The sequence below is a fragment of the Siniperca chuatsi genome, linkage group LG20 (assembly GCF_020085105.1).
Source record: "Siniperca chuatsi isolate FFG_IHB_CAS linkage group LG20, ASM2008510v1, whole genome shotgun sequence".
Lineage (NCBI taxonomy): Eukaryota > Metazoa > Chordata > Actinopteri > Centrarchiformes > Sinipercidae > Siniperca > Siniperca chuatsi.
Window position 1 is genome coordinate 9792806 of NC_058061.1, and position 20996 is coordinate 9813801.

The following is a 20996-nucleotide window of genomic DNA, read 5'->3' on the forward strand; positions in this document are numbered from 1 at the left end:
AATAGACTGTCATGCAATCACAGCAGGTAGGATTTTATCACGAAAAAAGCTAATGTTTTTATCGTATTGCTGCATAAGAACATGTTTTAGCTGCTGTAACCAGAGTTTCTACCACACTGTAAAGTTCTACAGTGCTTATTAAAGCTTGTTTAATTGCACCCTAGAGAAGCATCCCATGGGGCTTATCCACTTACAGCCAAAGACTTTAATAACTACTCATTTGTACTGTTAAGTAACTATTACATTTTAGGAACACTAAATACATAATTTATTGGCATCGCCCATAGGCAGTAGTGCAATTTGTTGTATGTCCACATGAATTATTGGATGGAGGACTGTACAGAAATCGGTTTATGTGTCTTATTTAAAAGATTACAGGCAGAGCATGATTTCTTTCTGCGTGTCTTTTCTCATCAGGACACTATAATCCACAATAAATAATAGAGGCAATAAAATCAATACAATACACAATATCCTGGGATTAGTGTGGTTTATTGTACTGTTCTGTGAAGCCTGAAATTATAGGCTACTATCCAATAACTGTAATGTAATATTGTGTCACAATCACACAAGAAGAAGTTTTCACAGCATCAGACATCCAAGTGTAAACAAAGAAGTAAATGTAAATGTGCCATAAATTATAAATCCAATCCATCCAGTTCATGCGCTGCTCTGATGTGTTGAATTCAGATAAAGGAAGAAAGAAGTGAAGGAAGGAATGAAGGTTTGTGCCCAGGATTTTCTTCTTACTTCTCATAGTAGAACCATTTGTCGACTGGAAAAAAAAAAATCAAGCATATGTGATTTCCACAGTGTAACAACATAGAGTAGCTGCAGTAAAATGAATACATATATAAACACCCACCTGAACTTGGAATGGGATCCTCAGCTCCAAAAGCACATGTCTGTAAGAGTTAGTGAAATCATCAAATGGTGCTATTGTTGCTCAACAAATGCACTTTGGAGGTCACGAGAAATATATGTGTGTAGCTTAGATATTTTGGACTCATTAAATACTGTGATAAATCGTGTTTTATGTATGTTGGGGGTATTTTCTACTCTCTGAAAGCTATGAAATGCTGGGTTGTGTTTGAACTAAAAACCAATACCCTTATGTTGCCAAATTAATCAGTTGGAGTGAACTGAAAGAAACCGCCTTTAGCATTTCTCTGTCCTCTGCCACTTCACTAATGATCCTCTCCTTTTGTCTGAGGGCTTGTGTGTTACCAGGTTACATCTGGTATATGTATCATCTCTAGTCTCATTAAGGAAGGGATGGCCGTAGACTTTTAAACTGCCGACGTGAATTTGAAAATAAAATGGACTTACAGACTTAACCACAGCCTCTGCATCCCCAGCAGAGCAGCAGAACGGACTATCTGAGACACTGGTGTTCATGCTGATCAAGAAAGAGATCAAACAAATGAAACAATTTCAGCTTTAAAACAATATTCTTTCCCTATAAGCACTTCTTAACCAGAAAACTGTTAAGGGACCGAGAAAGGCATATATTCACATCATTTGCAGTAAGAAGGTGTTTAAACAGTCCATTAACTGAGCAGCTACAGTATATGTTCTATCATCAGTGCTTGATAATTATCTCAAAGATGTTACGGCAGAAAATATCACTAATAGCATTTGTCACATTCACCGTCATATAGCCTAGTGTCTGCATATTGGAGCACAAGTTGAATTCTGAATATGAATGTAACTCACCAATTTAACTCGCCAGCATTGGTCCTCTTAGAAATCAGTGCCTTCCAAAACTCATGGGTGCTCTTGACTGTTTTAATGGCAAAGTCCTGGAAAACACACTTTTTATTCACAATAAGCAAAGACAGATTTTCCTCATCTCCTTACTCCAAGAAAGCATCACTATACCAGGGACAGAAAAGCTCAACAGAAAAGATTAAGCAATCTAAAAACATTTGATATCTCATTTTCCCTCTGAAAATGTTTTATTATGTTAATATTTGAAGTTTCTATTCGTCAGTTATTAATTTGATAGAACTGATCAGAAACAGATACAAAAACTGTTATATCAGTAGTCTAAAGTTTAAAAACAGGTTCTAACATTTTCAAAATACAACACAAATACTGTGAATACAAGTTTAAAAGGTGTACCCTGTCCTTGAACTCTCCATTGAAAGCAAATTGGTTTTCAGGTTTCCCATCTGGGACTTTGTATCTTTTGAACCAATCAACAGTTGCCTCCAGGTATCCAGGCTTGAATCGTCTTACATCATCAATATCTGCAACAAATCAATGACAAAGGAGAACTCTAAAATTACGAATAACTTGTGTAACTGATGGCGTATTTTCCAGCAGTGCCAGCAACTTCTATTACAGGTTATTCATACTGTTAAAGTCGTCGGCTTCAGGGTCCTCAATATTGATCACAATGACCTTCCAGTCTGTTTCTCCCTCATCGATCAAAGCCAGAGTTCCCAACACCTTCACTTTGATTATTTCTCCTCGTGAGCAAACCTGAGAATCGAAGACACATTTGTGAAAAAGCTGCAATTAGTTAAATTTAAATCTGAGTCTGAGTTGTTCCAGTACCTTATTTCCTATGTCACATATATCAATAGGATCGTTGTCTCCACAGCATCCTGTGTCGCTGTCCTTGTGGTTGGGGTCTTCCCATGTCTGTGAGAAGAGAAAGCACATGTTTGATAGAGCAGAGACATTGTCTGGTTTCCTGTCGTTTGAATAGCGTAGGAGCAGGACTTGCCTGTGGAATAGCTCCATAATTCCAGATATAGCCTTTGTGAGGAAACACATTTGCTACATAACGAAGATTCCCCTTCTTCATATCTTGTTTCAGTGGATTGAGAGATTCTTTGGTGGCAATCTGATAAAAAGATGGCCAAAACATCAATTTACCAAAAACAGAAGGAAGCATTGACCCACGTTGTGGTCACTGTATTTAAAAATAAATAAATCATAATTAACTGGAACAAAAAAACTAAAAAAGTTTTTTTTAAAACCCCCACAAAAACAAAAGACAACATATTGGCTAAAACATTATAGTCTGGCTACTTTATTTTCAAGTCATCATTGTGTATCACATCCTGAGATTAAACATAGCTCTATGCCCATACGCATTGTAACAAGTAAAGACAATTACAAACTACGTCTGTGACAAAAGTAGTAACACTTTACAAGATTTTCAATTTATAAATATGAGTATTAGAAGAGAACCTGCATTAACATAATGCATGATTACACTGATCATTTGCAAAAAATATGTGTATATATACCTCCATCTTTGCATTTGTCCATCTTGGAACCTCCACAACAGCGTGAAAAATATTCTGCAAGATGATGAGAAATACAGTTTTGTTACACTGAGGATGAATTCTCTTTCCTGTTTTAAATACATTTCTATTAAAGTTATCTTACTACGACCTACATAACAGTGATTATAGACTGAAAGGCAGGTTAAAAGCTTTGCAGCACTATATCTACACAAACCCCAAACTTGAAGGATGCTGAAAGGAATGGCTGATGTATACACTACACATCCATTAATTACCAATGGGACGGTGTAACTGGAAAAGTGAGTGTGCCACAGATAAATGACTTATTGCCAATATAACACAAAATGGAGGGACAGGAGCAGTACATTTTTGTACAAAACTATTTGTCATGCATGACCTGTAACAGGCATATAATGGAATATCTCTTGAACTTGTGACGTGAACCATTTTTTCATCATAAAGACTCAATGTAGTGGTCTTACAGTATCAATGTCTGCCTGAACTAAAGGTACTGTTAGTAGTCAGTTAAGGTAGCACACTGACTATAGCCCCCAGGTGGTACAGGGAAAAACATCTGTCCACCACTGCAGACAAATTGGCAATTGACACTCTCCTAAAGCCAAAATATAATAAATAATATTGCTTAATGTGACTCATTTTGGTCACCAGGAGTGCATAATCATACTTTTGTAATGTGTAAGTGGTAGCTGTACAACAACTGACTTGCAAAAAAAAGTATTTTAATGAACATGTATACAGTAGAGCCCCAGCAGCAAGCTTTTGTACTCCAAAAGGTATAAATACAGATCTGCAGCATTAACTGTGACACATGATGCTCACCTCTGCTTCATTAGCATAGATGGGTATGTCGTGGAATGGAGAGATGTATTTGCCCCCAGAGTTTTCTATGGAAAGGAGTAAGCACACATAAAAATTCAACACTATGAAGAACTAAAAAGTTTGAGATCCTGTTGTGAAGCTAATCAAGCAAATATTACACTATGCACAATCCAGGGAGGGAAAATTCCACACTAATACACAAACTAGTTAATTCAAAGAGCAGCATGCTTACTGAAAAACACCCTGTACTCCTGGGTGTTCGGCCTGCCCCTCTCCTCGATGGTAAAGCTCATGTCTGTTGTTGGTTTCAGTCTCTCCCTCGTTCAGTCGTCTGTGCACTGAATCAGGAGGACTAAGAAGATCCTGACTGACAGGCAGTCATTGAGATGGAGGGAGCAGGCATGCGCACTGCTTAAGCCAAGGGTTGGAGACCTGACAACAGCCTGCATGTGATGACAGGCCTGCTGTATATGAAGAGTGTAAAGGCCATATGACAGAGCCATGCTGGCTTCTGTATGGTTACTGAATTGTAATCACATAAAATATATTGGCATCTCGAGCTAACGAGTGTAAACAAACCTCTGAGAGAAGCAGAATTTGCTCAGAATAGTAATCAACAACTAATCCTTCCTTATTACCACTTCTCCGTGGCTGCCACATGAGTGTGAAGTGATTTGTTTTCCACTTCCCTCTTGTAAGCTGCGGCTCCTGAGAGCTCTTTTCAGACAAAAACAGATGGAGCTGACTGGCGTTAGCTATAAACCAATTAACAGGGCAGGATTAGGTGGCGTGCCCATGTTGTGACTTCTTGCCTCTGGAGTTTCACTGTAACTATTTGATAACATACTTATGGGCCTATTTTTAGAAACATTATGTATAGAAATGTGTGACTTCAGGTAGCATTGTATTTTGATGGTTACTGAATGACATTGTATGGTACTTGCCATGGTACAAATGCTGAATAATGCTGTAAACCAACTACCATTTGTAAATCTGTGTCTGGTAGCTTTCACTTTTCTACATGTTTTATTGTTTTTTGTTTGAAAATGTTTATGTCAAAGTAAGGCCTATAATTGCATTGATTGAAATACTTTTAATTTATGATATAGGGTAACTAATAGAGAAGCTAATTTACTTTTTGCATCATTACAGATCTAGGTTAAGGAAAGAAATATATAAGTGCACTAAATGCTCTGCCATCTGCTGTAGTTTCAATGTGTCGGTGTACAGTTATTTTGAGAGTGACAAAATCACCATATTGCAGGAAGGCCTGACGTACTGCTAATCATGTTCAGGTGTGGGAACTATATTGCTAATTAAAACACGTTACAAGTACAGTACATTGGTACTGTTGTACCATACCATACCATCATGCTAGTGACTAATTAGCCTGTTTTAATGCTATGTTTTCTAAAATTATCTAGTGTATTTATATCAAATATCATCAAGTGTAGTGTTTATTACATCATGTACAAATGATTAACAAGGAGCTGATTTTTTGGGGACATTGTACCATATTTGTGTGACTAAAACACAAAATCTAGTTTACAGAAAAATGCCTCCCATTGTAAACATAATTAAAATGTTTGCTGCCAATAGGGAGAGTCAAATACTGTACACTAGCAGTGAAATGAAAACTCTGGTATAAATAATGAAAGCACAGTGATGCACAATTCAAGGTCACAGCCTGGCCAGCACAGGAGTCACGTGATGCTGTAAGCCTGCCGCCTTGCTAAATATTTCTCTTGGCCTGAAGACATTCTTCTTTGGATGACTTATAGGTTTTAAGAGTCTGGCATGCTACCCTTGCATAAAATAGACATTTAAAAAAGTCTTTTACACTCTTCTGTGTTGATATGCCACAAAGGCTCAAAATAGTGAGCCCAAACATCAGCCTAGGTGATCCAGACTCAGCAGTGTTGCTATTTAAAGAATTCTTCAAAAGCCTGAGAAACATACTTCATCTGCAGCCTCTATTACAGATGGAGGGTTTAAGAACTTTATCAGTGTTCATGCTATCTGTACTAAATCAAGTCTGTGGTGCCTCCAGCTTGCAACTGGTGACCAGATAGTTTCAGAACATTTTGCTTGTCTCTCCAATGGATTTTGTTCTCTGTTATGGGTGAGCCTGATGTAGATCCCTGTGCAGCAGCCTGAGTGTGAACTATTGTTTTGACTATATGTCCCTACTTGTCTTTTAAATCATTATTTTAGGCCCATTTATACACACAGTGTAAATGTAATAAATTGTCAGTTGCAGTCCTAAATGAAACAGTACAACTGAACCTTACTTCAGGACACACTTCTATGTGCCATTTAACACAATTCATCTTACATAGTCTCAGCAATGAATCTGTCACCCAGTGAAAAATAATGACACGAGACTGCAGTTTCCAGTGTATGATTTTTTTATACTATCAAAACTAATAAATAAGTCATTATTTATGACTTTTGTCTCAATTGAGCCAAAAACATGTCAAATGGTGTATAAAGATGGATTGATTTCATCTCCAAACTTCAGCTCTTTGTAGTTCATACAGAGATAAAGTAGAGGCCGCAGGGTGTGGTCGCCAGCAGGACTGAAAAACTCTATCAAGGATGACGCCGTCTTTACACGTCTGTTTTCTTGTCTCTTGTAAACCCACTGTGATATCTTCAGTTCATTATCTTCAAGTATTATGTTTTCTCATCGCTCAGGCACGAAGAGGCATCCAACTGAAGTAGTTAAAGGCACACAAGCATGCAGTCTATAGGTGGGTAAATGTAATATGTGACATATTTTAGGACTCTGCTGTTGACAAAATGTCAAAATTGTGGCCAGATTGCAGAGCAGACTGAGTGCTTGAGTCCAAAGGGTTTGACTTCACGTTTAGCCACTTCAGTGCTGGCATGTCAGACAACTTCTCCACTGGTATTTCTGTGGGACAAAGTTTAAAGAGACAGAGAGTAAACTTACGTTCAAACCAAGCCATGTAATATACAACCCCTTCTTCCACACATACAGAAAGCTTTAATATATTATTATTACCGGTGATGCTATTTCCTTCCAGGTTAATCCTCTCCAGTGTGGCTATTTCAGTAAGCTTATCAGGGAAGATGGAGAAGCTGTTATTAGCCAGATTGATGCAGGTCAAATGCTCCATTTCTCCCACGGCGTCAGGCAGTTTTGTGAGAACATTGCCTTGCAGGTCCAATTCTGCAAGGTATTTAAAGACACGAGTAAATCGAGGGGTCGCTTATCTGTTCTCTCGTCACAGCATGACGACATTCTGTCAACATTTGCGAGGTTAACATAGCGTACAACACAATCTTTTCTTGAAGACTGAGTCCATGAAACAAATAGCTGCAGTGTATCCAATACCTCTCAGCTGAGTGAAGGTTGAAAAAAACTTGCTGGAAAGGGCCTTCAGCTCATTGTCAGCCAATGTGATAACGCGGATGTTTTCTGAGACACTCCTCAGGACCTTGAACACACCATCTGGGAAAGAAATGAGCTTGCAGTTTGACAGGTCTGCAGAGAAGAAGAAGAATGATTATGTGGATATGAAGCACTAACACAACAGGGGGAATGTTGACAATCTATAATTAACAAATGCTTTGGGATTTAAAGTTATGATCATTTGAGCAAACAAATGCAAGCCTCTGGCACCACCTGCTGGTGGAATCTAAAATAGCATTAACCAGAATATTGAATCAGGGCTGTTCATTCACATGCTGGGAAACTGCAGAAAGTGCAAGTGAGAGACAGAGAGAAAGATTTGTGAAGGGTAGTCTTACCCAAACTATCTTTCCCCTCCTCTACAGTTGCATTAACCCTCCGCGCCACTTTTGCGACTGCCTCAGCCATTTTTCTGCTGTAATTGTTCCTAAGGGAGGTCATGCAACATTACACTTACACATACTTTTTTACATGAGATGTATGATGGCCAAATAATAATTACAGTATATTATTACAAATGCATCCAACTTCATTCAGTTAACACACTTGCTACACTGAGTCAATATTAAGTTAGTGCTGTATGTGTTCTTAGGCTTTGGTTATATTATCCACATCATAATAAAATGTATTGTATGTCCATTTATCACTGGTTCTGCCTACCAAGCAGTAGGAGTAATAGGATCCTATTAACAACAAGAGTTGTTATGGTTTCTGGATTACATACCAGTACTCTGTATTCAGTGATGGAATGTAATTAAGTACATTTATTCAAGTACTGCACTTCAGTACAATTTTGAGGTACTTGTACTTGAATATTTCCATTTTATGTTACTTTATACTTCTACTCCACTACATTTGGAAGCCAGTTTCATGTAGGGACTATTTTCTTTCTACCGATAGTTCCTACATGAAACTGCTCACAACAAGGTCTGTGGATTATCTTGAGTAACCGGGTCATCATTTCTGGAAACAGACGTTGCTGTTGAGTTTTCAACTGTATTTTTTCGGCGCTTTGAGCACCACAAGCCGAGTGCCATAAAGTCCTACTATATTGAAAAAAATGCACTCATCTCTACGGCCAATATCTCCAAAACTCGGCAACTCACACCAAAAGAATCTAGATGGATAAACAGCACTGCAGGTAAGAGGAAAAATATTTATGTTTGATTTTGGGGTGAACTGTCCCTTTAAAGTGATGAACACATTAATGCATCAATGATTATAATCCAGTGATATAACATACATATACATATATATATATATATATATATATATATATATTATTATTATTATTATTTATTTTGATGCTTGTACTTTTACTTAAGTAAGATTTTGAATGCAGGACTTTTACTTGTTACAGAGTATTTTTACACTGTGGTATTGCTACTTTCACTCGTTAACCTAAGTTAGACGATCTGAGTACTTCTTCCACAGCTGTCTGTGAGGCTGGCTAATGCCACTATCATTTGCACTCTGAAGAACATATTTCCGTCCTCTAGAAGGTCCAGTGTAACGTGATGTTTAAATCAATACAAAATAAGCTTTATGTCTATCACAGCCCTACACTATCGGACCAATACAAATCCAGCCTGTTGAGATAAAGATAGCCATTATTTCATTACTGTTTCATTAAAACCACGCCAGGAAGCCACTTACCCAAAGTACTAGAAGCTACTGTTACTGAGCCTGGCAGCTGCCAGAGTTCGCTAACGTTAGCTTACAGCAGCTCACCCAGTCAAATTTGGTGAGTGTGTATTTTTAGCCCCCGGAGAGGGCAGTTCACCTGAATGTTGCGCTACTCATAAGACCCTTTAGCAGCGCCTCATGTAGCAGCGTTAAACACACTTTGTAAAACTCGTTGTTGCTTAGCGACAGTCAGCTAGTAGCATTAGTAACGCATAAGCTAGGCTACTAGCAAACAGCCGGCTAGGAAATATTTGAACAACCAATTCATGAGAGTCAGTCCTGCGCTTTCAAGTTGCATACGCGGTAGCTCAACTCTAAGGAGTTAAAAAGCAATAACTTCACTATAACGACATGTTAATTTTCTCACCATATTCAGAAGTTTCATATCTGAATCCTGCTTCTTTTTTTTTTAAATCGGATTGCATTGAGGCTGGGCTTTTTAAAATATATGAAGAATACATAAGGACATACTTTTTTCAGGCTATTCTTCTCTACTTTGAATATCTCTAAATATATTTAGAATTTAGACTTTTTCTATATACATATTTGCCTGAGACTGACATTAGTAAGTTAAATGTTGCCTTACCTCTGAGTCCTGGTCAACTAACTTATTCCCAGTTTGACCACTGCCATGGCCGTGACTCTGGAAAATTCCTGGTTAGTCAGCGTATTTTCAAAGGATTTGAATACAATGAGCTCTCTGGCTTCAGAAGAATAGAACTTAGTTTACCATTGTTACAACTATCTGCCACTTTACAGTATTTGCTGGATATCCCAATGCTGTATTTTGATTTTGAAGGGGAATTTGGCCATGACTCACCGTGGATGACTGAAACGCTCTAAAACTAGAAAAGTCCACCTGTTTTGGTTTGGTATATTTTGTATTTATATTGTTTTTTATAACAGCAAAATTGGTTTATGCTGTTATAAAAAAAACAGGCAGCTCTGAGAAAGATCAAGAATATTTGATCAAATGATAAGTGAACAAGATTATGAATCTCACACTTACTTGACAGTTTTGATGTTACGGACATATTTTGATACCCAACAAAGTAGGTTAAGGTTTGATACCCAGCCCCAGTGCTGACAATAACCTTTACTATGTAAAGGTACTATTGTAATTAAACAGGTGAAGTTGTATAAAGTATACTAACAATTAAATAACTTTATACTTTATATATTTACTCTATACTCACTCACCAAACAAAGTGCAGTAGCCTATAACTTATAAAAGATTACAAAATTCTCATGTGCTAAATGTACATAAATACAATTTTTTTAATATATACAATAAATATACATTAATTTACAGTTACACAAATGGTAGTGTACAATAAAAACAGTGCTGGAATATTCAACAACATTGCCATTTCATGTTTACATTGATGAAATTGATAAGGGGAATAAAGTTGTACATTAGATTGTGTCAACTACATGCAGCTGGAATGCTGGATGCTGTTGTTGAGTTTGTATTTCAGCACATCTTAAAATAACAATGTTCTCCTTACAAACCAGAGCTCACATGACTAATTAAAATCCCATCTCTGCACATAGATCAGCAACAATCTTACAGTGCACAGTGACAAATAACAAAGAGCTTTTTCCTTCTGGCTAAGTGTTTTCTTTTGTTTTTCAGAAAGTGGTTGCTTCTGCACAGCATTTTTGTGCTGTTACACAACTCAGCAACACAGGTCATGGTTGTAGCTGTCACTGGCAGCCACATTCATCCACAATCATGTCTTCGTGATGTCGAAGGAGCATTTCTCCGTTCTCATAGTACAGCATGCTTAATGGGCTCATTTTGGTTGGGGCACAGCAGGGTGATGCCACTCTGTCAGGGTGGTAATGTTTCAGTAAACTCTGGAAAAGGAAGAAACAAAACAGAGGATTTAGACAGATAATTCCAGTCTCAAAATACTACATTTCTGTAAATAAAGATTTTTCTCTTTCTCTTTTATAGGGCTGCAACTAACCATTATTTCCATTGTCTGCTGATTATTTTTGTTTTGATTAATCGTTTTGTCTATAAAATATATGTATAAAACATCTGTTATAATTTCCCATAGCCCAAGGTGATGAATTCATATTGGTTGGTTTATTTGATCAACAGTCAAAACAGTCAAAAGATATTCAGTTTACTATCAGATATGACAAAGAAAAGCATCAAACCCTCGCATGTGAGAAGCTGCAACCAGAGAATGTTAGCATTTTTGCTTGAAAAATGACAAAATTGTATTATAATAATGACTTATTAATTGATGATCAAAATACTTGCTAGTTAATTTTCTGCGAGTTAACTAATCGATTACAGTAAACGACTAATAGTTGAAGCTGTAATCTTTTTTTTAACTCGTACAATAGCGTTGGTTTTATAGCTGTAGGCTATATCTTTCTTTGAACGTTTCCTCCTATAGTCTCAAGCATTATGCTGCATTCGTGTCATGTCAGTTACATTCACAATAACACCATTCATAAGTGCTAAAGTATATATATTTTTTAACAACTAATAGAAAAAGGACATCATCTGATATATACTTAATTCAAAATACAAATAGATAGAGAAATGGATGCATAGATAGATAATCTGCACCACTCACCTGCATGTAAGCATGATTTGTTGGATTTAAGTCTTCTCCCAGGGGACCAGGGCAGGAACCCTCGCAGCGGTAGGCATTATATCTTTTAGGAAAGATGATCCAGGACCCCCAGCCAATTTGGTTAAAGTCTACATGCAGGTCAACTCTGCGACAGAGAGATTTTTCACTCCCTCTTTTGGACGCCTGCAGGGTTCTCACTGTTTGTTCTCTCTGGCCCCGTTTGCTCCTGCGCCTCTTTGGCCAGTGGGCCTTTTTGATTTCAGCAGGGGACAAGAACTTGGATTGTTCAGCTGTATGGAGTAAGCTCGCTTTGGCCTTTGAGTTTTCATCAGAGCCTGTGTGTGAGAAGACGACCAACAAGGCCTGGTCGCTCACGTCCTGCTCTCTCCTCTGGCTCGCTACATAGACAGGCTGATCAGGAAGCGACAGGCCACTCTTTGTCTTTAACACTTTCGTTCTTCTTGACACTCTGTGTTGAATTCTCACTGAAGATTTTTGTCTGAGCCAGTTCAAGAGAGGACTTGTCATGTTGAACACTTTCCAGCTCTGTGATGAAGTGACCGGTGATGATTCAGTGAGCAGCCCCACCAGCTGCTGTTCCTGGCAGCTCTTGTGCGTATGGCACGCCTGGCCGTGCTGGTGATAGACCTCCACAGTGATGTTGGAAGCACTCGGTGTCCGAGGAAGCTTGATTCTCAGCTCTGCTGCCTGGATCTGTTTGTCAGCCAGCAGGGCATGGAGGTCAAAGGTCGCAATCCAGCGCCTCTGTCTGTACGTCAAACCTAATGTGGTGAAAAGAGAAAGATTAGCATCACTGGGGTGCTCACTTTATCAGACAGCTTATCATGTTCAAAATCCAGATAAATGTCAAAGTCATGAGTAGTATGTCACACCGATATGACAACATACAAATGAATGTGCCAATGAGCTTTCCAGAGGAAGCAAAACCCACTAGTTGTAGAAAGAAAATGTAAGAACCAACATGTTATCTTATGACAATGTTACCAAAATGAATGTTTAATGTTATATTTAAATTGAGGCCATCTGTGCGATAAACTACACTTGTGGAAAACAGACACATGGTGGTGGGATTGGGCGATATGGCAGTATATATTGTGAAACAATACAAACTTGTCAGCCACTAGAGATTTATTTATATTGTTAATTATTTTTAATATCCCTGGTTGTATTAGGCCATTGTGGGCAATTTTGATTTACAGGATTTTTGCATTAATGTGATGTTGTAATGTTATTTAATTCACTGCATTTTGCAAAAAAACAGACATTCACATCTGTTTTTTCAGTTTCTCAATTAAATAAAAAATGTACATTATCACAATACAGTGAAATAAAAATATTTGTTTCAACATATATGTATTTGTGCACTGTAATAACTGAAATGGATCTATGTAAATTTCAGTCAACACATCAGCAAATTGTCAATTATTGTGCATGCCTACAATATATCTGTTTTTATTATCATGTAAAACCTTAAAAGTAATGAGTCTGCACGGTGTCATCACATTAATATGTCTGTAATAATTATGATTATGTTATTTGTAGGACCAAACACCTCTTTTGTTTTGCAAAGTGAGGTGTAGGGAGAATAATAAATGCAAAATATAATTCCCTTTGATAACTTCTACTATGACCTCATGATTAATGCTTATTCTGATGGAGAGTTCAGCAAATCAAAGCTGCACGTAAGGCTTCTTGAAAAAATATCATTGTGCACTGTGGTATAACATGTGCTGCGCCCACAAATGTAATTGGCGTCATTGTGATTCAATGAACAGGAATGGTTCAAATTAATCTAAAGGATTAAAGCATTTGAAAAATGAAACGTGTTTATTGTCCAGTGCATTGGCCTATTTAGCTAGACTGTTGATCAAAAGTGCAAACCATCCTCGCTATTAATCCACTCAAACCAAACACCGAGCCGAAACCAATCATTTAACACATCTCTGCCTCTCCTGGCTTCTGCATATCCTCAGTCAAACAAATAGGTAATAACTCTAACACCTAGCAGCGATGTGGAATTGGATTCAGCAGCAGGGAGGGCTGTCCTCTGTTGGCTGCTTGTGCCATTAAGTCCCGAGCTCTAATCTAATCAAGCCAAGTGTGAAAAAGAACTAAGGGAAGTTGTTGATTTGACTTAACAAGAGATTTGTATAGGGGGATGTCTGGCGAGATATCTAATCAACATCACTTATTTAAGAAAAAAGAGGTTTGCTTTGAGAATTAGACAGAAAACCGGCCTTTTCACACGCTGATCCCTGCATGGTTATTAACCCCCTGAGCGGGATGTGGATTGAAACCCTCTGAGGTCGTCTGGGACGCAGCTTTGACAGGACAACACACACACACACACACACACACAAAATACCCTAACATTTCAGAGAGAGCTTTAAACGGTAGAGGAGAGATCTGACTTTGACCGTAGCTACAAAACCTTCATTTCTCCCCGTGGTTTATACATTTCTCCATCATCTTGTTTTCCCTGCTCATTAATGACCCACATAGTCTAATAGCTGCACTTTTGGAAAATAAACAACCAAATCTTACTTTTAGCCACCACACTCTTCACGGTGTCTGCTTGCTTTGCGGCATCTTGCTCCATAGTATCCATAGGCCTGGAGAAGTTTGACTTGAAATTCCTATAGAGATGCATCATGTAGGTTGGCAGGTGGTACCCGGTTGATCGGTCCATCACGGAAAAACGCTGCAGCGACCTCATATAAACTCCATCTCTGCTTTTTTGAATCCCCTGAGCCAGCAGCACGAGCAGAGATGCGTGCAGTGCAACAGCCAGAGGTCCCAATGCGCGCATGTTTTGGGCCGGTTAATGACAAGTTCCTCTACACGGAGATTAAGGGTGTCTTATATAGCCTACTCTCACCCACCCCCTTTCATGTTTAACAAGTAGCTGAGAACATTAAAGGAAATTGACATGCGTCCTCAAGACTTGTTACCTGACAGCTCATCATCCATTCAGTTGGTAATGAGGCGCCTGGGTGCGTGTTTACAAGGAGTGCAACTTTTTGTTTGCGCCATGTTCTTTGGGCTTCTGATTCCCCATCCCAAGCTATTTGGCTTACACTAATTGTTAGGCTTTCCCACAGTGAAATGTAATACCGTCTGAAATGGACTATGGGGAGAACGATTGGGCTCCTGTGCTTATAAAACACAGACTAATGAAACATTACAAACATTAACATAAAGCACATTGTTGACACAAGACATTGTTGTGAAAACATCCCTCAATAGTCAGTATTATCAGTATTATAAATAACATTTATAGCACAGTATGGCCTTGTGTGCAGTTTATCTTCAACTTTAAACATCTGTAGTATAGCTGTATGTGCATATAGGGCTTCACACAAGGATATTAAGATAAAAGATTAAAAAAAATGGAGATTAAAAAAAGCGCACCACAAAATAAGATAAGGTATATGAAAACTTAATATTGACCTCAGACACACCATCAGGTACAGCGGGGGTAGAATTAAACAGGAAACAGCTGCCTTATCTTTCTTTATCATATTTTAACTTATGATTATCATACACTGTTCATATAGGGCTTTATAGCTTATATATGGGCAATATTGCCATACTTTTAATGGTGTATTGAATTTTCATATTATTATTCCTATAATACTAATAATCCTAAATTTTCCTGTTCCTAAGTTTTAAGTGGAGGATCATTGATATTTGCATAATAACATAAAACATATCAGCTCACGCCACAAAGTCAAAACGCTCAGCAATTTATATTGTAGTTAAGGTTTGGATGTGAATAATTGTAGTTAGAGAGACGAACAGAGTCCGAGGAGGACCACAGACTGCGCATGCGCTGTCCGTCTTTTCCTCGTAAATTTCCCGAGAAAGGGCAAAAAAAATCAATGGATGTTTTTTTCCAGTGGTATAAAGAGAAAGCGGTGCACCTCGGCTACATCCTCCACCCCGGACAAACCGAGCTCGGAAAACACGGTTTCTTAAGGGCCAGACGCCTTTTTCACCTACCGTGAGCTGAAATGGTGAGTAGCTTTAAAGTTTACGGCTCTTGTTGCACGAGCCACGGCAGCCTAAAAGTGAACATTCATGCCGTTTTGGATGCTAAGACCCTAAACGGCTTCTGAATACCTTTATAAATTATACATTATAAATATTTGCAGCTGAGCTCTTTGACAAGACTTGAACAGTGAAGGGTATTTTCACGATGCAAGTGTTTGTGTGGTTGATGGGGCATACATGTGCTTGGCACCCCCGCTCCTCATGCCTGCACTGTATTGTGCTCTGCGTCTGGCCAATGATTTGCTCACACAGGCAGGGAGGAATAATAAAAAGTTGGGTAAACTATGACTTGCAGTTGGTGCTCATTATCAGGCAAACACATATAGACAAAGACATTTTCAGATAAATGTCAATTTAGGCTTTTATTTTCTTTCACATACACACAACATTTTCTCATTTACTGTGTGGTACAACCTATAGTGAATGTATGCTATAAAACACTTGCCTGCCTGAAAAGTTGTGAAAACTATAATAAAATGTTTGGGTTGTGTGTACTACATTATCAAAGTCACACTTTGAACACTTTTGGAACATTTGAACCAACTTATGAAAGCAATTTACTTGGTTCAAAGTATTTTTTTATATACTGTAAGAGATAGCCATATTGAGCAAACAATTATTTAAGCTCCATTTACTAGCTTCTTCACTGAAGAAGACTCAGAGATGCAGTTAAAAGCTTTGAAAAGCTAGTAAGTGGACCTTTGAACTTATTTTGTTACAATGAACCTACATGCTCAAATATACTATGTTATAGCCAACATATGATATATTGTCATCAGCCCATGGGCAGAAAAAGGGCTTTTATGAATATTTTTTGAATGCAAATACATTTTTGTGCATTTTGAATCATTAACATATATCACTGAATATATTCTGTCAGTACAAAATATTTTTTTCATAGTCTGAAATGTCCATAGACATGATCAACATTCATGAAATGCACCAAGACATGTTCATTCTTCCCATTAGGTGCAATGTAAAAGTATGAAAACTCTATAGCGCAGTAAGACAAAGCACATGATGCCCTTTGATGTATTGCAGTGCCGGCCTTTGTTTGATTTAGCCCATGCAGCTGGGATCAGTCTTCTGCCTTCATATCACTTTACCTCACATCCTGGGGGAAGACAGAAACTGGCTCTTGACAACCGAGAGCGCAGATCAAACCGCGAACATCACAATTAATCAAGAGCGAATGCATGAAACTCCTCGATGAATGGACACCTGCATCATACATGATTGAGCTGTTTATTCTTGGTTTATCTTGATAAGAGGAATAGAACAGAAACTTTAATCCTCCCAGGATTAACTTGAAAAGTTGCTAATTTTCTGTTGTGAGATGTTGTCATAGCTTTAATATAAACTATTTATGGGTAGTAGGGATATTAGCTGGGAACTGATTAACTCAAAACAGAGGTCCAGTTTGGTTTGGGGGTTAGCTAACCCCCTAAAACTCAGGGTTGCTTCAGCAGATATGAGAAATAGTTGATTTTCTCTATTCGTTTGAGTCCCATAAAAGGTTTTAAAGTTTTGATCCAATTTCACAGCCTTTAAAAATCTATTAAGTTGTGCCAAGTTACTGTATAAACACCTGTTTGGAGTTGATATAGCTGTCATAAGATTATGAACATCTGTGTCCCAAAGACTAGAAATCTTGGGTACACGGCTGAGTGCAATGGATAATTTTTACCACAAGGTGTCATATTTAATCGCTGGAGTCAAATGAATATTTAATAATATTGATTGCCATTTCATCTTTCCAGGAGCATAGTGTTGGTGATATATTTATAACTTGACAGTATTTTTATTTGAAAAGGTTAATATTGTATCCAAATAATTGTCATTTTACTATCATGCTCATACCGCTCCTAGGAGCTGAACTTTGGCTCAGGTGAAAAATTTTCCTTCACTATCTCTTCCTTTCCTGTTGCTGTTACAAGGCTTTTAGCAAATTGGATTTTTGGGGGTAAGACAGACACCAGACCTAAGAAAGGATTTGGACAGGACAGGTGACATTAGCCGTATGGTCCTTTTTCCATTGTGGACATTTAGCAGAGACAAAATGTTTCTTTATCTGTCACAGAATATCCGCTTACTCCAAATTTTGCTCTGCTTTATCGCAGTCTAATACAAAATGGAAGGAAATGAAGGGTTTGAACCTGTCATAGTAACTAGATGTGTCATTTTGCAGCTTTTTTTTGGCTCTTTTATTTAATTTAAATTCTGTATCTTTTAGTGGCATCTACTAGACAACTTATTGTTTCTTGATATTTGGTTTTAATCTTACAAAAATACCCCCAGGAAACAAAATCATGTTTATGACTGCTCACTCACTGGATTGATTCGTTCATGTTCTGAGGTTTTTTTTCGCGCCATGGGAGGATTTTGTTTCACATTCATCGTGTTGCAAGAACATCAGAGTTTTGACCTGCGTTGCTGCAGGAAGGAAGGAACAGGTGTGGCAGCAGTAGATTTTACATCCATATCTCAAAAACCACTCACCACTTTTACAAATAAGCTTAATTTGGACACTTTTTTGTGAAAGACTGTTGAATACACATACTTCTGTAAGAAGATGTTCTCTCAGGCAGCCACTCAGAGGATACACTTGATGTTGTTCTGTGTTTTGGAGTCATAGTTGTTGTCAGTTATGTGTATGTTTAGCAGAATTAGGGATTTTAATTTGTCAGTTTGTGCCTGCATGGTTATTATATCACTGGACACTGTTGGCTTTGTTCTTGCTTTATACAGCCCACAGGATGAAATAGGACACTCAGTGCATGATGAGTTGGTCTGACCTCAGGGTTACAAGAGGTAGAGCACACAGCCCTTTGCAGCTGAACCTCAAGCTTAAATCTAAGTATTTGCCCAGCTGTAAGCCTGTTTGCCTTCAACATGGCACGTGTTAACCGCTAATGAATGGAGTAATTAGCGCATCATAGTGAATTAGGCTTACGTGATGTCATCTGTGTGCAGTTGTTGGTGATTGTCAGCCTCCTGGCAGGTCTACATTACATCATGTCAGTGCGGGTTAACGGCTGATTGTAGTAAGTTAAAATGAAGGTTTAATTTATGTGTTTGAGACAGTTGTTAAAAGGTCTGCCATCTGTGGGAGGCATTGTGCTGCCAGGAGCTCCGGTAGTGATTGGATAGTGAACTGGATGATGAGTAAGCCTCTCTGGGTCCGCCTCCACATCCTCTTTACACATCTCCACACACACACGCACACAATTGCACGCACACACACACACACACACACAAATCCCTGCGTGCGTGAGCAGCCTTGCACAGGGGATGCATACAAAAAAGTAACAGAACACCAATACAGGAGCATGCCGTCACACATCTAAACCTCACAGAGCTGTGTATCCCCCCTCCCGCCTTCTCATGCAGAGTGCCTGTCTGGGATCTGTCCTCACTGAAGGACGCGTTCATTGACTTGCTTTATAAGGACGCCTTAATGATGTGAGACCGCCGCCTGCCGTAGTGTGATCAGTAGGAAGAGACGGATTGCCTCACAGAGAGAGAGAGAGAGAGAGAGAGAGAGAGAGAGAGAGAGAGAGAGAGAGAGAGAGAGAGAGAGAGAGAGAGAGAGAGAGAGAGAGAGAGAGATGCCAGTGAAGATCTCTGACTGAGAGCGTTGCCTGCCGGAGAGCTGTCATTTTGGTTATTTTTAACCCACAATTTTCTGTTTTTTCATTGTGTTCCTCAGAGACTCGAGCACCTCTCGGATGGTGGACTGCTCAGCTGAATGTCAGGTAGAGTTGTGATACTTTACGCTCTCTGTTTTATGATGCTTGAGTCCTGCTGCAGGCTTGTGGTCACTAGACATGTCATCAGTATGTCTTAAAAGGAAATGTACGTTGTATGTGTAAATATCACTTCAGATGCCCAGCTTGATTTTCATCTCAGCCTTGTGACTGAAATTTAAGACTTAAAATAGATTAAGATAATTTATCTCAATCTATCGTAGAATATAAAAGCTACTAACTTTCCCTTTTGCAGAGAGAGATTCATGTTTGATAGTCACATAACTATTTTTCTTGGCATGTGATGCCTAGTCTCTCCTCTGAAGTGTTTATCAGCTCTCATTCCTTTACCAGAGAATCAGCGCCTATTTGACAGGGTGCAGGCTTCCCATGCCAACTTAGAAAATGCAGCTGCTAAGTCAGGATGAATTTGCACATACACAAGTTTACCGCTTCAGTTTGAGTGGCAGGCGAAACGTGTTAACAAATTGGTGTAAGATCTGTCCGTTGGAGAGGTTCTCCAAGGCTTTGACAAATAAAAATGCTGTCAGTTGGCCTGGTGGTGCTGACAGAAAATTGTGGTCAGACGTTGAGGTTTAGAAAAAATGAAAGCCACATTACTGCAGCTTTGAAATCATAGGGGGATAAAATTGTCATCTTAAAATGAAATAAATTACAGGCAGGGTTTTAAAAATAGATTTTCAAACCCTTTTTTAGCAGCTCAGTGTCAAGCTGTGATAAAAGCAAGAATGTAGAAGGCTAAAGTTTATTCATATGATTTATGTCATTCACTGCAGTAGCATAGTTTGTTTTTGTCTCACTCATGGAGTCCTATGAGTAGATTTGCTGCTTTAACTGGAAAGAAGTGTTTTCCAGTAAGTTTGTGCACAGTTTGTAGATTTGGAAATCTTTGAACAATGCGTTGTATGGCTTCCTTTTCGCCACAGTTGCTTTTTTAACAGGCTGTTGAACAGGCTGCGATTTATTTTGGACAAAAGCGAACATCAGAGCTGTAAGTTGACAAACTCACAATGAGGTCTTTGGAACAGTTTAGGGAAAACAAAAAAGACTTTCTGCAGAGGAAGCACTGAGCTAATTTCCGCACAGCACTGATATTTAGCTCAGGAACTAGCAATGTCCTGTGGAATCACGCCTGTATGTAACCCTTAACCCCATTGGTGAAATATGTGTACAGCTGCAGGGAGGAAGTTTCAGAGAGTACAACTAAGCATTTCCTGCCAAGGTGTGCTTACACTTCCTTTGCCTGGGGGTGTGTGACTGGGTTGTATAGAATGGTTTGGTGGTCTAGTATCCTGTGATGAGTGAGAGACTGTGGGACATTGTGTAATTG

General features: G+C 38.6%; 4 protein-coding genes across 11 annotated transcripts in view; 1 reads left to right on the forward strand and 3 right to left on the reverse strand.

Moving 5' to 3' along the window:
- Positions 1-473: 473 nt before the first annotated feature.
- ppa1a (inorganic pyrophosphatase 1a) lies at positions 474-4489 on the reverse strand. The gene is made up of 11 exons (XM_044178067.1): positions 4336-4489; positions 4104-4168; positions 3264-3317; positions 2735-2854; positions 2563-2649; positions 2361-2487; positions 2125-2252; positions 1717-1802; positions 1330-1399; positions 866-905; positions 474-775 (listed from the first exon to the last, which is right to left on the reverse strand). Exons 1-11 carry the CDS (start codon positions 4394-4396, stop codon positions 747-749), a joined length of 867 nt encoding a protein of 288 aa, XP_044034002.1. The 5' UTR covers positions 4397-4489; the 3' UTR covers positions 474-746.
- Positions 4490-6493: 2004 nt separating this feature from the next.
- Positions 6494-9851, reverse strand: lrrc20 (leucine rich repeat containing 20). Of its 2 annotated transcripts, none has more exons than XM_044178069.1 (5): positions 9815-9851; positions 7881-7969; positions 7465-7614; positions 7132-7299; positions 6494-7020 (listed from the first exon to the last, which is right to left on the reverse strand). In XM_044178069.1, exons 2-5 carry the CDS (start codon positions 7948-7950, stop codon positions 6884-6886), a joined length of 525 nt encoding a protein of 174 aa, XP_044034004.1. In that variant the 5' UTR covers positions 7951-7969; positions 9815-9851; the 3' UTR covers positions 6494-6883. The 2 variants fall into 2 exon arrangements, with proteins under 2 accessions (XP_044034004.1, XP_044034003.1); XM_044178068.1 differs by lacking the exon at positions 9815-9851 and adding an exon at positions 9199-9471.
- Positions 9852-10482: 631 nt separating this feature from the next.
- Positions 10483-14692, reverse strand: ndr2 (nodal-related 2). The gene is made up of 3 exons (XM_044178070.1): positions 14391-14692; positions 11826-12607; positions 10483-11088 (listed from the first exon to the last, which is right to left on the reverse strand). Exons 1-3 carry the CDS (start codon positions 14653-14655, stop codon positions 10936-10938), a joined length of 1200 nt encoding a protein of 399 aa, XP_044034005.1. The 5' UTR covers positions 14656-14692; the 3' UTR covers positions 10483-10935.
- Positions 14693-15668: 976 nt separating this feature from the next.
- pald1a (phosphatase domain containing paladin 1a) overlaps positions 15669-20996 on the forward strand; it is a 60886-nt gene continuing 55558 nt past the window's right edge. For 3 of the 7 annotated variants that reach the window (XM_044178074.1, XM_044178073.1, XM_044178072.1), the window contains exons 1-2: positions 15669-15862; positions 19609-19654. The gene's annotated coding sequence lies outside the window, so the exon portion shown is untranslated. Of the gene's footprint in view, positions 15863-19241; positions 19362-19608; positions 19655-20996 lie in introns of those variants that run through there. The other 4 variants (XM_044178078.1, XM_044178076.1, XM_044178079.1 and 1 more) reach the window with 2 other exon arrangements.